At 40.0% G+C, this 15,351-nt stretch overlaps 1 protein-coding gene across 2 annotated transcripts in view; it reads left to right on the top strand.

Annotated features, from left to right (window-relative positions):
* Positions 1-15,351, top strand: part of CLIC5 (chloride intracellular channel 5) — an 83,802-nt gene that overhangs the window by 49,496 nt on the left and 18,955 nt on the right. For both annotated transcript variants that reach the window (XM_060785363.2, XM_060785370.2), the window contains exons 2-4: positions 56-165; positions 1,345-1,470; positions 5,551-5,657. In XM_060785363.2, coding sequence (XP_060641346.2) covers positions 56-165; positions 1,345-1,470; positions 5,551-5,657 — 343 coding nt within the window. The remainder of the gene's footprint in view (positions 1-55; positions 166-1,344; positions 1,471-5,550; positions 5,658-15,351) is intronic.

The raw sequence follows: 15,351 nt of genomic DNA, 5'->3' as shown, positions 1-15,351 counted from the left end.
GGCATTTTCTTGAGCCAAAGTTGGCTAATGCTAATCCTTTTCTTTTTTGCTCTAGGCCGGTGTAGATGGAGAAAGCATTGGGAACTGTCCTTTCTCACAGCGCCTTTTCATGATCCTTTGGCTCAAAGGGGTTGTTTTCAATGTGACCACAGTTGATCTGAAAAGGTAAATGCTCTTAATTAGAATTATTTGATAAGCTATATTGGGTCTAATCCTGTTTTTCTTATGCTTATTCCCCTCAATTATTAGTCAGGACTCAACAAGAATATGCATTACAACATAAATGCAATAAAAAAAATGAAGAATTGTATTGTCGAAGGCTTTCATGGCCGGAATCACTGGGTTGTTGTACGTTTTTCGGGCTATATGGCCATGGTCTAGAGGCATTTTCTCCTGATGTTTCGCCGGCATCTATGGCAAGCATCTTCAGAGGTAGTGACCTCACAACCTCTGAGGATGCTTGCCATAGATGCAGGCGAAACGTCAGGAGAGAATGCCTCTAGACCATGGCCATATAGCCCGAAAAAACCTACAACAACCCAATGAAGAATTGACTTTCTAAGTATCAGAAAACTAGCCATCCCCTGCCACGCATTGCTGTGGCCCAGTCTGGTGATCTGGAAAATAAAGTAATGAGAAAGTGTTGGTTTCTAATATATGTAATGTCTTTCTGCTTCTGTGTAAACAGTATTTGATCACGTTTTCTTGCCCTGGTGAAGGGAGTTGGACTGGATGGCCTTAAGTATTTTTTATTGGTCATAGGGGTTCTATGTGGGAAGTTTGCCCCAATTCTATCATTCGTGAGGTTCAGAATGCTCTTTGATTGCAGGTGAACTATAAATCCCAGTAACTACAACTCCCAAATGTCAAGGTCTATTTCCCCGAAGCTCCATCTGTGTTCCTAGTTGGGCATATGGAATATTTGTGCCAAGTTTGGTCCAGAGCACTGTTTAAGTCCACAGTGCTCTCTGGATGTAGGTGTACGACAACTCCCAAACTCAACTTCAATGCCCACCAAACCCTTCTGGTGTTTTTTGTTGGTCATGGGTGTCCAGTGTGCCATGTTTGGTTCAATTCCATCACTGGTGGAGGTCAGAATGCTCTCTGATTGTAGGTTAACTATAAATCCCAGCAACTACAACTCCCAAATGACAAACTCAATTTTTTTGAGTGATGGTCACTCCTTGGGTTAGTAGGTGTCTTGTGTCCAAATTTGGGGGCAATTCATCCAGTGGTTTCTGAGTTATGTTAATCCCACAAACGAACATTACATTTTCATTTATATAGATGGGGTATATACAATTATCATGTATACAAATAGTGATGTTCTTGTTATTTTCACAGAAAGCCTGCTGATTTACATAATTTAGCTCCTGGTACCCATCCGCCATTCCTCACTTTTGATGGAGATGTCAAGACAGATGTTAACAAAATTGAAGAATTTTTGGAAGAAACCCTTTCTCCTCCAAAGTAATAATTTTTAGAACATTTTCTTAAGGTTATGCTAAATGTATACAAGTCAAGGGGGAAGTGCTAGTTTGCTACCTGCTCTGTAATATGATTTGTTGCTAATGACTAGGATAAAAGCATGAACAATGATTTCCGGAGCCTGTGCTTCAATTTTTCTTCTCCCCAAAATTAGCCACATTGGAATCTGGTCTAGTCCTAATTTGTACCTGGGCTTTTCGTAAGTGCCACCCCACTCAGGTTTTCCAAACATGCTGTCAAAAAGTGTCACCTAGTCATGTAATTCAAATTCTTTTGGAGGAATTCCTCACCCCAAAATAGACCTTAACTAAAGTATCTAACACAATGGTTCTCAACCTGTGGGTCCCCAGATGTTTTAGCCTTCAACTCCCAGAAATCCTAACAGCTGGTAGACTGGCTGGGAATTCTGGGAGTTGTAGGCCAAAACACTTGGGGACCCACAGGTTGAGAACCACTGATCTAACACTTAAGTCCATAGGAAACAGAACAACAAAGAATGAGAGAGTATTTCTCAGAGGCAGATACTGTTCTGATGCATTCTAACTTTTCATGCAGCTTTCCATCTCATGCTTCTTTCAGAGTACAGGCAGTCCCCAAGTTATGAACAAGATACCGTATATACTCGAATATAAGCCGACCCAAATATAAGTTGAGGCACTTAATTCTACCACAAAAAACCCTGGGAAAATGTATTGACTCAAGTATAAGCCAAGGGTGGGAAATGCAGCAGCTACTGGTAAATTTCAAAATAAAAATAGATGCCAGTCAAATTACATTAATTGAGGCATCAGTAGGTAAAATGTTTTTGAATATTTACATAAAACTGTAATTTAAAATAAGACTGTCCAACTCTGATTAAAGCAGTATTCTAACCTTCTTCAATATAAATGTGCTTATATAATAATAAATAGAGTAACATAATAAATGCAATAATAATAATAATAATAGAGTAAAATAATGGAAATGTAATAATAACAGTAGTAGAGTAAAATAATAAATATTATTAGAATAATAATTAATAGAGTAAAATAATAAGTGTAAATGAAATAATAATAGAGTAAAATAATAATAATAATAATAATAATAATAATAATAATAATAATGTAGTAAGTGTCTGACGTGTGATCCAATTCAACAGCCAGCAGAGTGTCTGCTGTGGACTCATCTTGTTGTGTTTCAAATAATAATAATAAATGTAATAATAATAATAATAATAATAACTGACTGACTGACAAAGTTTTGGAACATAATACACCAGACATCACAATTGTGGAAAAGAAAAAAGTTTGGATTGTTGATGTCACCATACCAAGTGACAGTCGCATTGAGGAAAAACATCAGGAAAAACTCAGCCATTATCAGGACCTCAAAATCAAACTGCAAAGGCTCTGGCATAAATCAGTACAGATGGTCCCAGTGGTCATTGACACTGGGTGCCATGCCAAAAGATCTCACCTGGCATTTGGAAACAATAAACATTGACAAAATCACAATCTGCCGACTGCAAAAGACCACCTTACTTGGATCTGCGAGCATTATTTGGAAATACACCATAGTCCTAGACACTTGGGAAGTGTTTGACTTGTGATTTTGTGATATGAAATTCAGCATAACTCTCTCGTTTGTGTGACATACTGTAGTTTTGTGTCATAATAATAATAATAATAATAATAATAATAATAATAATAATGTAAAATGGGGAAAATGTGTCTTGTTGTGGAAACAAGGATTGGTGATAAAGCTTCATTGGAGAACCTTTTCCCCATGCTAAGTCTTCCTGGAGTGAATTTCCCTTCCAAGGGGCAGATTTCTTTCACTTTCCCCATTCTTAACGATAAGTCATTTGGTTCTTGTGGGTTTTTTCGGGCTATAGGGCCATGTTCTAGAGGCATTTCTCCTGACATTTCGCCTGCATCTATGGCAAGCATCCTCAGAGGTAGTGAGGTGATAAGTCATTTGTAAGTCAGATGTTTGTAACTCGGGGACTGCCTGTATGTGTCCATGGAACATTTCCCTTCTCTTACCTTTTTAGACTAGAAAGTATGATTTCAATGCTTCTTGATTTTACAGGGAATTATCCCTTGGCCACCATCTATAATAGAAAGAAGTGGGATACTGCCAAACACGTTCACATATTTTGCAAATGTATAGCATTTTTAGTTAAAGCTGCTATTCTGTGATTCCTTGTCACATTAACCACTGAGGCAATTAACCTTTCAAAAACAATAACTGCCATTTTAAAACATTCTTGGCTCTTCAGTGGAGCCCTGATTTGCAGGCCAAGCTAAGTCAAGGTTTTAATATCAATGGTCCATCTATAAGAAAGTGACTGAACTTTACAAACAGAACTTTTAGTGAAAAAAATGCACATGGCTAGCAATCTACATCATTGTCTGCCATTCATTTTTTTTTGGATTTATAGATATAATGCAGAAACAAATGAAGCCCTAGCAGTCAATTGTGGACAGAGTTTTCTGATGTCAATAGGTCTTTCTGACACACATTGGGCTTTTTCAATGCACATCAGGCAGTTTCATGGCTCAGTGAGCACTTGTTATGCATCTTAGGCACTTCTGATGTACACTGGGCATTTCTGATGCTTATTGGACACATCTGATACAAACCCCACACTTTACAGACTCACCAGGCACTTCTGATAAGTACTGGGCACTTCAAATCCATCCAGATCTATGTCTAGTGTCCAAATACACATCTGGAGTGCCCCATGTGTATCTGTACCAATAATAATAATAATAATAATTATTATTATTATTATTATTATTATTACCTTTATTTGTACCCCACTAGCATCTCCCGAAGGACTCGATGCGGCTTACATAGGCCAAGGACTCAAAACATAATACAACAATACAACACCTAAAGCAAATTAAAAACAGTTAAAGCAATATTAACAACAAGCAATAAACAATACATCAAGACACTATAAAACTGGGCCGGGCCAGAGTTATGGGTACAAGATTAAAAGTGCTGATGTGGCAGGAGGTATGTAGGATTATAGGGTAAGTGCAGTGTGCGGTGTGCAGTAATCTTAGTTCTACTAAAGTGCTTCTGGGACTTGGTATTGGGGATTCCTAATCTGGGAAGGCACGTCGGAACAGCCAGGTCTTCAAGTTCTTTCTAAAGACTGCCAATGTAGGGGACTGGCTAAGATCTTTTGGGAGGGTGTTCCAGAGTGGGGGGGGGGGCACCACAGAAAAGGCCCTGTCTCGAGTCTCCACCAAGCGCGCTTGCGACGCAGGCGGAATCACGAGCAGGGCTTCTCTGGAAGAACGAAGTGAACGTGTGGGTTCATAGACTGAGATCATCATCATCATCATCTTTATTTATACCCCGCCACCATCTCCCCAATGGGTACTCGGAGCGGCTTACATGAGGCCAAGCCCGAACAACAATTACAATAAAGAAAAACCAAAAACGCAAACCGAAAACGCGAATAACAACAACAACATCATAATTACATAAAACATGTGAATACATAACAATATAAAATTGCAATAAGCACAAACACAATGATTATACATAGAAGCCATGGCCAGGCCCGTGGCCAAGATTTTGATTCGGGGGGTGGGGCAGAGTTTGATTCGGGGGGGGGGAGGGGCTGAGGATCTACTCTAGCAAACCTTTTGTATCATTATCCCAATAACCCCATGCATATGGGATATATTGAACATGGTGATCAGATCATTATATGAATAAACATAACAGTTTAAATAATGTACCAGTAAGGCCTTCTCGCGGACCACCATGAGAATTTCGGGGGGGGGGGGCTGAAGCCCCTCAAGCCGCCCCTTCCCCCCAGCTACATGCCTGGCCATGACGTAACAATCAGTCCACTGGTACTATTGCACAATGGATGCCCAAATGTTGTAACATTACCAGCACCTAAGAGAATATGGATTTTGCAAAACTACACAGTTCTGTGTATGACACATGTAAATCCTCTTAGGAAGGTATAACCCCATGGTCAGTCCCATATGTGTTTGTCTTTATAATATTCCACGGAGGCATTTTTTTTAAAAACTCATTTACCTTTTTTTCCAGGTATCCTAAGCTTGCTGCCAAGCACCGTGAATCCAATACTGCTGGCATAGATATCTTCTCTAAATTCTCTGCATTTATCAAAAACACAAAACAGCAAGACAACACAAGTAAGTTTGTTCATGTATATGTTACAGAATGATGCTTTCCAACTTTCTCTTATTTGTTGGAAGTAAACAATTGGCACACCCCTACTTTGACCATAGGAATGTGCCACTTGTCGATTTCTTACATATCACTTGTACACAAGCAAGAAATGTACAGCTTCATGTTTCAAAATTCTGCGACTAAAGAACATTCATTTCCATTGGTAAGAAGGAACCATAGACTCATAGAGTTGGAAGAGAGCCCAACCCGTTGTCATGAGAAACACACAACAGATGGCCACCCACTTACTGTTTTCCAGTCAACAATTCCAAATCCACCTAACAGTAGCATTGTCTGTTACCTGATCAAAGGCATTATTGAATTTTAGATATACTACATCCACAGCATTCCCTTCATCTAACAAGCTTGTAACTGTATAAATGAAAGCAATAAGGTTCATCTGGCGTGTCTTATTTTGCAGAACCTCATGTTGACTTTTTGTGAATATGGCCTACCTTTCCAACTGCCTACAGATTCTCTGTTAAATGATCTGCTCCAGAATCTTTCCTGGTATCAATGTCAGGCTGACTGGATCACAATTGTTTGGGTCCTCTCTCCCCCCCCCCCCCCCCAGTTTTTGCCTTCTTCCAGTCTGCTGGAATAATAATAATAATAATAATAATAATAATAATAATCTTTATTGATATCCTGCCCCATCTCCCAGAAAGGACTTGAGAACTTCTCCAGAAGGGATATGCCAGTTCTAGTTTTCTAGGAGAATGAGTTTGTGATGCTTAACCAAACTTTTAGGACAGGATGCAGTAATGTCCTTAATGTTTAAAGGGCTAATCTTATTCAGATTATTATTAGATGAAAGTTAAGAGGGCCTTCCTTGGCAGTTTCCTAGTATTTCTTGGCAGATTTTTTAAAAAATGTATCAGCAATAACTGGGAAATCCAAAGCGATGTCTACACTTAGGCAGAAAAAAATGAAATGCAAAGATATAGGATGGGCGATATCTAGCTCGACAACAGTCCATGTGAAAAAGATCTTGGAGTCTTCCTGGACAACAAGTTGAACATGAGCCAACAGTGTGATACAGCAGCTAAAAAAGCCAATGGGAATTTTTGCTACATCAAAAGGAGTCTAGTGTCTAGATCGAGGGAAGTCATGGTGCCCTATTCTGCTTTGGTTTACATCTCACCTGGAATACTGTGACCTATCCTGAGTTTAAAAGATATATTTACAAACTGGAAGATATCCAGAGGAGGACAACTAAAATGATCAAAGGTATGGAGCCCATGAATCCCTATGAGGAGCGTCTTAAAGAGCTGGGTATGCTTAGCCCACAGAAGGGAAGATTGAGAGGAGATATGATAACCATGTATAAATATGTGAAAGGATGTCATAAGGAGGGGGAAGTAGACTTGTTTTCTGCTGCCCTGGAAATTAGGGCTTGGGGTAATGGGTTCAAATTACAGGAAAGGAGATTTCACCTGAACATTGAGCCCCCAGTGGCACAGTGGGTTAAACCCCTGTGCCGGCAGGACTGAAGACCAACAGGTCACAGGTTTGAATCCAGAGAGAGGTGGATGAGCTCCCTCTATCAGCTCCAGCTACTCATACGGCTCAACCCATTACACAAAGGGGCGCTCTTGGGGCACTCATGGGGGAAAATAGACCTGGACATATGCAAGTTGTAGTTACTAAGATGTATAGTCTACAATCAAAGAGCATTCTGAACTCCACCAATGATGGAATTGAACCAAATATGGCACACAGAACTCCCGTGACGAACAGAAAATATATATCAGTGATTGGTTGGGGGAGCGCCAAAATACTATTTGCTTACCGTTGAAAATTACCTAGGGCCACCTCTGCATACAGGGGTATGTGAGAAGCCTCCCACAAGGATGATAAAAACATCAAATCATCCGGACATCCCCTGGGCAACATCCTTGCAGACGGCCAATTCTCTCACACAAGAAACTTGCAGTTTCTCAAGTCGCTCCTGACACGACAAAAAAACCAACAAAAAACCTGAACATTAGGAAGAACTTCCTGACCATACAAGCTGTTCAACACTGGAACTCTTTGCCTCGGAGTCTGGTGGAAGCTCCTTCCTTGGAAACTTTTAAACAGAGGCTGGATACCCATCTGTCAGGGATACTTTAATTGTGTTTTCTTCCATGGCAGGGGGTTGGACTGTATGGCCCATGTGGTCTCTTTCAACTTTATTATTCTATAATTCTTTAAACCAATGTTGCCTTGGACTGCGAGAAGATCCAACCAGTCCATCCTCCAGGAAATAAAGCCCGGATGCTCATTGGAAGGAAGGATACTAGAGACAAAGTTGAAGTCCTTTGGCCACATCATGAGGAGACAGCAAAGCCTAGAGAAGTCAATTATGCTGGGGAAAGTGGAAGGTAAAAGGAAGAGGGGCCGACCAAGGGCAAGATGGATGGATGGCATCCTTGAAGTGACTGGACTGACCTTGAAGGAGCTGGGGGTGGTGACGGCTGACAGGGAGCTCTGGTGTGGGTTGGTCCATGAGGTCACGAAGAGTCGGAGACAACTGAACGAACGAGCAACAAAAATGTTTCTCAACTTGTGCGTCCCCAGGTATTTTGGCCTACAACTCCCAGAAATCCCAACCAATTTACCAGCTATTTTTGCCTTCGAACCCATCCATGTCTGATTTGGCCTTTTGAATTAGCCAGGCATGTTGGGCTTCTGAACCAATGGTTCTGTGGCAGCTGAAATCATTCAGCAACTTGAGTAGCAAAGAGGTCTGTTTAACAAAAAAGGTTAAGAACTCCGCCTCTAGAGGACATTTTGGAACTATTTTTTCCAAATTACAAAAAAAAGAGAAACTTCTTAGTGCAAAACAGCCCTGGGTGGCTTGCTTGTTCCTGCTTAAAAGAGAAGCAGAAAAATTATTTTTCAGAGGTGTTTGTGTGTATGTGTGAGTCCCCATGGAGGCAAGGCATTTCACAGCGAGCCCAGTCTGCACATCCTCTCTCTCTGTTCTTCTCTGCTCTCTACAAGCAACAGCCTGATGGGATAATGACCAGTGGCAAAATATCTTTTGCCCACTTGAAATCTTGAAACATATAAAATCCACAAGACATATTTTATGGCAATATAAATATGTTTATATTTTCAGTCTCTTTCTCCCATTGGTTTGACTAGTCTGGCCGCCTTGAAATGTGGAAGTTGAAAGGTTTGGAGCGGGCTCGCTAGGGCTGTAAGCCCAGAAGCAAACACACTTCTGCCATATCTAAATTCCACAACTTTTAAACATCTTGAAAGAGAAGGAATTGGTTCCAGATTTTCAGGATGTGGCAAGCTGTGTTTAAATAAAATGTGCATATTTATTATTTCATGCCAGTTCAATTATATCCAACTTGATTCTTTCTATCCCCTGAATCACCCAAATCATTTTAATAAGAGGGCTTTGCTGAAGACATGCTCTCCCATCCTCTCATAGCTTAGCATGAAATGCAACCAGAGAGAAGAAACACGGCGAAAAAGCATCACCGTCTTCACTTTGAATTAAAACGCGGCCCACCACACACACTTTTATTTAATTTGAAAAGGAGACATTTATTTTTCTTAAGTTAATTCTACCTGTATATCCAAATTTATGTTCTGTACTAGCTTTACTGGGAAGATGGTGAAAAATCCCTTCCATATTTCCATTTCTCATTCCCGGGGCCCTGTTGAAAGCATGGAAGAGAAGCAACAGAGCTACATGGATTCTTGAAAACTTGATTGATTGATTGCGAAGGTGGGCTAAATCCCATCCCTGCAATTAAAATCTTCAGATAGAGAGAATAAAATAGAGAAAATAAAGATGCTGCTATGTGTATCAGTGAAATATGCTAAATACCTTTGAAAAACAGGAAAGGGCATTTTACATTTGGTGTTAACTAATGTTAAATGATAATATCAGAGGGCAAATCCACACTTTGATTATATCAGTGAAGTCCTGATGCTATACTTGACATAATTAGTGTTTAATTTCCTCATATATAGTGCAAAGACAAAGAATTCATAGAACATGTCCTAGAGGCATTTTCTCCTGACGTTTCGCCTGCATCTATGGCAAGCATCCTCAGAGGTAGTGAGGTCTGTTGGAACTAGGAAAAAGGGTTTATATATCTGTGGAATGACCAGGGTGGGACAAAGGACTCTTGTCTGTTGGAGCTAGGTGTGAATGTTTCCAACAGACAAGTCCTTTGTCCCACCCTGGTCATTCCACCCTTTTCCCTAGTTCCAACATACCTCACTATCTCTGAGGATGCTTGCCATAGATGCAGGCGAAATGTCAGGAGAAAATGCCTCTAGAACATGGCCATATAGCCCGAAAAAACCTACAACAACCCAGTGATTCTGGCCATGAAAGCCTTTGACAATACATTAAATTCATAGAACATCTCAATGAATAGGTTCTGACATCAGCTTTCAAGAATCTTTCCATAGACACTTAGCCTTTTCATCTAAACCCATCATTAGTTCCAATTGAAGTATTTCATTTATTTATTTGATTTACTAGCCATCCCCTGCCACGCGTTGCTGTGGCTCAGTTTGGTGATCTGGAAAATAAAGTAATAAGAAAGTGTTGTTTTTTTTAATATATGTAATTTCTTTTTGCTTGTGGGTAAACAGTATTTCTTGCTGTTTCTTCGTCAGTGTTGATGTGGAGATCGTTTGCTTTGCCTACTCTGGAACATGCAATATATAATTGTCCTTCTTTTAGGGGTCCCTTTCAAATCTATACTATATCTCTCTTTGTGTGAATCATATATATATCTATGGCTGGATGGCTCTTTGTCAGGAGGGCTTTGATTATGTTTTCTTGCTCTGGTGAAGGGAGTTGGACTGAATGGCCTTGAGTATTTTGTGTTGGTCATGGGGGTTTTGTGTGGGAAGTTTGCCCCAATTCTGTCATTGGTGAGGTTCAGAATGCTCTTTGTGGGTGAACTATAAATGCCAGTAACTACAACTCCCAATTGTCAAGGTCTATTTTCCCCAAACTCCACCAGTGTTCATATTTTTGCATATGGAATATTCATGCCAAGTTTGGTCTGGATTCTTCATTGTTTGAGTCCACAGTGCTCTCTGGATATAGGTGAACTACAACTCCCAAACTCAAGGTCAATCCCATCCATACTGGGAGGCGCTCACCTGCAACAAGAGTGCTTTCTCTCCCAGGCTATGCCACACCAGCCTGCCATGTACTCTCCCCAACATTTTACGGAGGTCTCCTACTTCCAGTTAAGGAAGAGCGATGAAGTCCTGGAAGAGGATAGTAGTTTTCAGGAAATTAGGGTTTACTTTTTGATTGCTGAGGGATTAAGAAAAAAGTGTCATGCCAAAAAGCAGGCAAGGAGCCGGGATCCACTCCTCTTTGCTTTCGTGTTGAGCTGATTTTCATATCAGGAGGAACATCCCATTGCGATCTCCCAAAGTATCGAAAGAAACTAAAGAAATGAAGGAAACAGAAGAAACTAATTCCACGCACAAGTCTAGTTCATACTAACAATTGGATTTAGGCCTTCAGTCTCCTAGTCTCAAGATGTAGGGCATATCTAGATTTTGGACTTAAATTGACTTCCTTTTCCCCAGAGAAACATGGAATTTGTAGTATTATAATGTAGCAGAATTCTCATTGACCCTACAATAATAATAATAATAATAATAATAATAATAATAATACTTTATTTATACCCCGCCACCATCTCTCCAAAAGGACTGGGGGCGGCTTACATGAGGCCAAGCCCAGCAGTTACAACAATGCAAACATACAACATAAAAATACAGCAGTAAAATATAATGAAAATAAAAATACAAAAAACAATACAAAGTAAACACACAGTGCAATACAAAATCACAATATTTGAACATAATGGGCAGGGCCAGTTGCAAAGATTAAAAAGTTAAAATAAAAAAATAAAATAAAAAAATAATAGAAATATGAACTACATTACTCAAAACTAGTAAAAAAATTGATATGTGTGCAAAGCTGTCAAATTTTGAGCAACATATTGGCTTCTCTGAGCGCAATGCCTGCATACAGCAAGGGGTGGGGCATCCGATGCATTCCAGATGTTCCTGAATTGCATCTTTCATCAGCCTTACCCAGCGTTATTGTTGGTGAGGAATGAGGCACTGGGTCTGAGATCTTGACCAGCAGTGTCCCACTGCCATCTCCTACAATGGCCTTTCAACTTGAGATTCAGCATGCATCAATCTTTCTCTGCTGTTTTTAGTATCTCTGGTTCTTGGATTTTGAGCATTGATTGGATGGAGTTTTAATGTTAATGTTTTACATTTTTATGTCTATTTAACTTTGTTTTTAATTGGACAAATTTTCTGACTATATTTTTATTATAATTGCGTTTTTGTTTGATGGATTGTTTTGTATATTGTCTTAAGGACATTTGGTTCCATGTAATCCATTGTTGTTGTTGTTGTTGTTGTCGTCCTCCTCCTCCTCCTTATTATCATTGTTATTCTTGTTATTATTTTGCTTCCTGGAGGCTTTTTTTTTCAGACAAAGATCCCTGGCTGATAACTGCAACTCACTGATTTATTAATGTATTTATTTTTAGATTACCTTTTTGTATTTGCTTGTTTCTGCCTATTATATGTCACTCTAAAATCTTCAAAATACTTTACAAAGCAAATCAATAGAGAAATAGGAGGAACTTGGAGGTTATCCCTGCTATGGGATTTCAAGAGTTATGGGATTTATCATCTGTATCAGCCACTGGATGCTGTTGGGACAAATCACTGAGTGTGATGTCTGATGTGCCATTCGCCAGCGACAGAGAAAGACAAGTGGAAAAATGGTGGCAATTGCTGGCAATAATAATAATAATAATCTTTATTTGTACGCCGCTACCATCTCCCCAAGGGACTCGGTGCGGCTTACATGAGGCCAAGCCAAAAGTACGTCAAATAAAACATCAATAAACCCAACATCAATGAACAATCAATAAAATACAAATCATATAAATCACATAAACAAAAAACAATCAATAGTGACATAAATAATTTTTAAAATGGCCGGGCCAAATGTAATAGATTAAAATTGAAAATATGCTGACGTGAACAAGGAAAAATATAACTAGGATAGGATTTTTCGGAGAGAAATGAGGGAGCACCGCCTATCCTAAGTCAGTATTAAAGTGCATTGTGAGAACATATTGCAATCCATTTTGGGAGAAGGAATTGGACCGTGGCCAATTGGGACCTTCCATACATCTTTCAGGAACACATGTTGTCAATCCGGATTTCGATATCCCCTGGTATCTATTTTGCCTGATCCCAAATGTAAAGCAAAGGCAAAGAATCCCACTGATTTTTGACGATCACATTGTAAATGGAAACAAGGCTGGCTACTGATCTGATCTTCAGGAAAATGGATATATTGAATAGATGCAACGCTTTTGTGGCTGTTTGCTGCTGAAGCGGGTGGTGGGTAGTAACTAGCTGTTTGCAGCTGACTAATCCTTCCTAAAGTTGTACTTTCCTTGGCTTAGAGAATGAGCCCTTTGATTTTGTTGGAAGGTGTTTTTAAAAATTTGTTGCTGAAATGAATATTTAATGCCGCCCGGTGTGGGTGGCCGCATTCATTAACGTGCTCCACTGTGCTGCTCTTTACTTGAAACTGAACTGGGAGACCACCAGCATGATTTCCTATAGTGGAATTTCCAGCCGTCTGACCAGAGGAATCCACTGGTCTGGCTTGGATTCAAGTCAAGTGCCCAGAAATAAAAGAACATTAATCGTTAATTTCCATCTGATTAAATCTGTTCCCCCTCATGTTGCTACATCAGATCTTGTGGTTAGGCAAGTAAGGTGAGACATGGCTGTGTGCTATATATAGTAAAGTAAGATGCTGTTAAAACATTTGTAGGACATAATTCTCAGAATGCTTACATTACTTTAGTTCTGTTGTCCTTGGTGCAGATTGAGAATGGTAAGAGAAGAGGATCTATAGTAACTGTTTATAAACATTCTGCTTTATGAACGCACAATGTGTCAGTGGTATCAGCCTCCCAAACAATTCATGCTATGCAAACTGTCATGTTGACAGGCCGAGTGAGGCTTGGAGAGGGAACACAAACCTTTGGAAGTTGCATTGGAGGAAGAATTCTGCCAGGCCCCATTTCTTCTGGCAGCAGAGTCTATAATGGAAGTAGCTACATCTAGAGAATTATAGTACAGGGTTTCTGTTGAGTTTGACTTGGCAAACTTTTGAGAAAGAATTTCTGCCCTGCAAATTAAGATGACAAAAATTGAAGCAATGCTTTTAAAGATAAAGGGTCCTTTCCATAACTTTATGAATGGATTTAATTTTCAGGCTCATTTTATTTTTTCAAAAGTAGGAACTGAGATAAGAATGCGCCATTTTCTCAAAACATGGTCCAGGCATGTTTGGCTTGTTTGTGTTATGTTTTGAGGAGAGCAGAAGACAGAAATTAAGATTCATTCATGCCTGGCTGTAGCAAGCAGGGGCGGCTCAACCCATTACGCAATAAGCATTTGTAGTATAGTTGATTTTGCCCAGGGGCGCTCTTGAGGCGCTCTTGGGGGAAAATAGACCTTGACATATGTGAGTTGTAGTTACTGGGATGTATAGTTCACTTAAAATCAAAGAGCATTCTGAACTCCACCAATGATGGAATTGAACCAAATATGGCACACTGAACTCCCACGACGAACAGAAAATATATATCCGTGATTGGTTGGGGGGGGGGGGGTTGCCAAAATACTGTTTGCTTACCATTGAAAATTACCTAGGGCCGCCTCTGGTTGCAAGCCTCAGGAGGTGTCAGCCAATCTTTGTACGGATCCTTCTGACAATAAACCAGAGAGTGGAGGATCAGGAGGCAGCAATAGGATAAAAAAGCTGTTTCAACCACATCTTTCACCCTGATTTCAAGGACATAAGAGATAAAGCAAAACTAATGCTGAGAAAGATAATAGAAGAGTCCAGAAGGGTTGTCAGGTCCTCTGACTCTGAAAACAATATTCCACCAAGAAATGTCATAAAATGTCTGCTTCCCCATACGGTATAACCACTTCATACATAGGGGTGGGTGGGTTCCAAGATCCCCTGTAGACACAGTAAATGAAACCACTGATATCTGAAATCACAGATAACAGTGAATCTTATATTTTGATTTATACTTGCACCATAAGCAGGACCTAGAAAGGTCCACAACCACTTCAGGGAAAATATGTTTGGAGCGTAGATAAATGAAATTGTGGATATTGAAACCATGGATAAGGGTTTGTACTAAATGATGAAAAGAACTTCACATTCAAGAAGTTTTGAATCAGAACTCATCCCAACTTTTACAGCTTTTCTCTCCTTCGGGATGACTTCTGACCTTATCACATGGGGGATCATCCGCTATGCCATTCTGCCAAAATAGCAGGCACGAGGGGCAACTCTGTCACACTGCACCCTATTCTGGCATGGTGATGCTTCACCCATCACACAGGGAAAGTGTCACCCAAACTGGGCAGAAGTGTGCTGGCTCCTGTGTTTGGAGGGAAGTTTCCAAGAACAGGATCTGCACTGGAAGTCACATGATTTGGTGCCACGGCAAGCATGGGACTCTGTCCCTGAAGTAGGCTGGAAGCATCCTAAGATGCTTCATTTGATCAATATGATGAGATTCTTGGAGACTTTTGATC

Source organism: Anolis sagrei, chromosome 1 (genome assembly GCF_037176765.1).
Source record: "Anolis sagrei isolate rAnoSag1 chromosome 1, rAnoSag1.mat, whole genome shotgun sequence".
In the NCBI taxonomy this organism is placed as follows: domain Eukaryota; kingdom Metazoa; phylum Chordata; class Lepidosauria; order Squamata; family Dactyloidae; genus Anolis; species Anolis sagrei.
The sequence above is the reverse complement of the archived record's forward strand: the minus strand, read 5'-3'. Positions and strand labels throughout refer to the sequence as shown.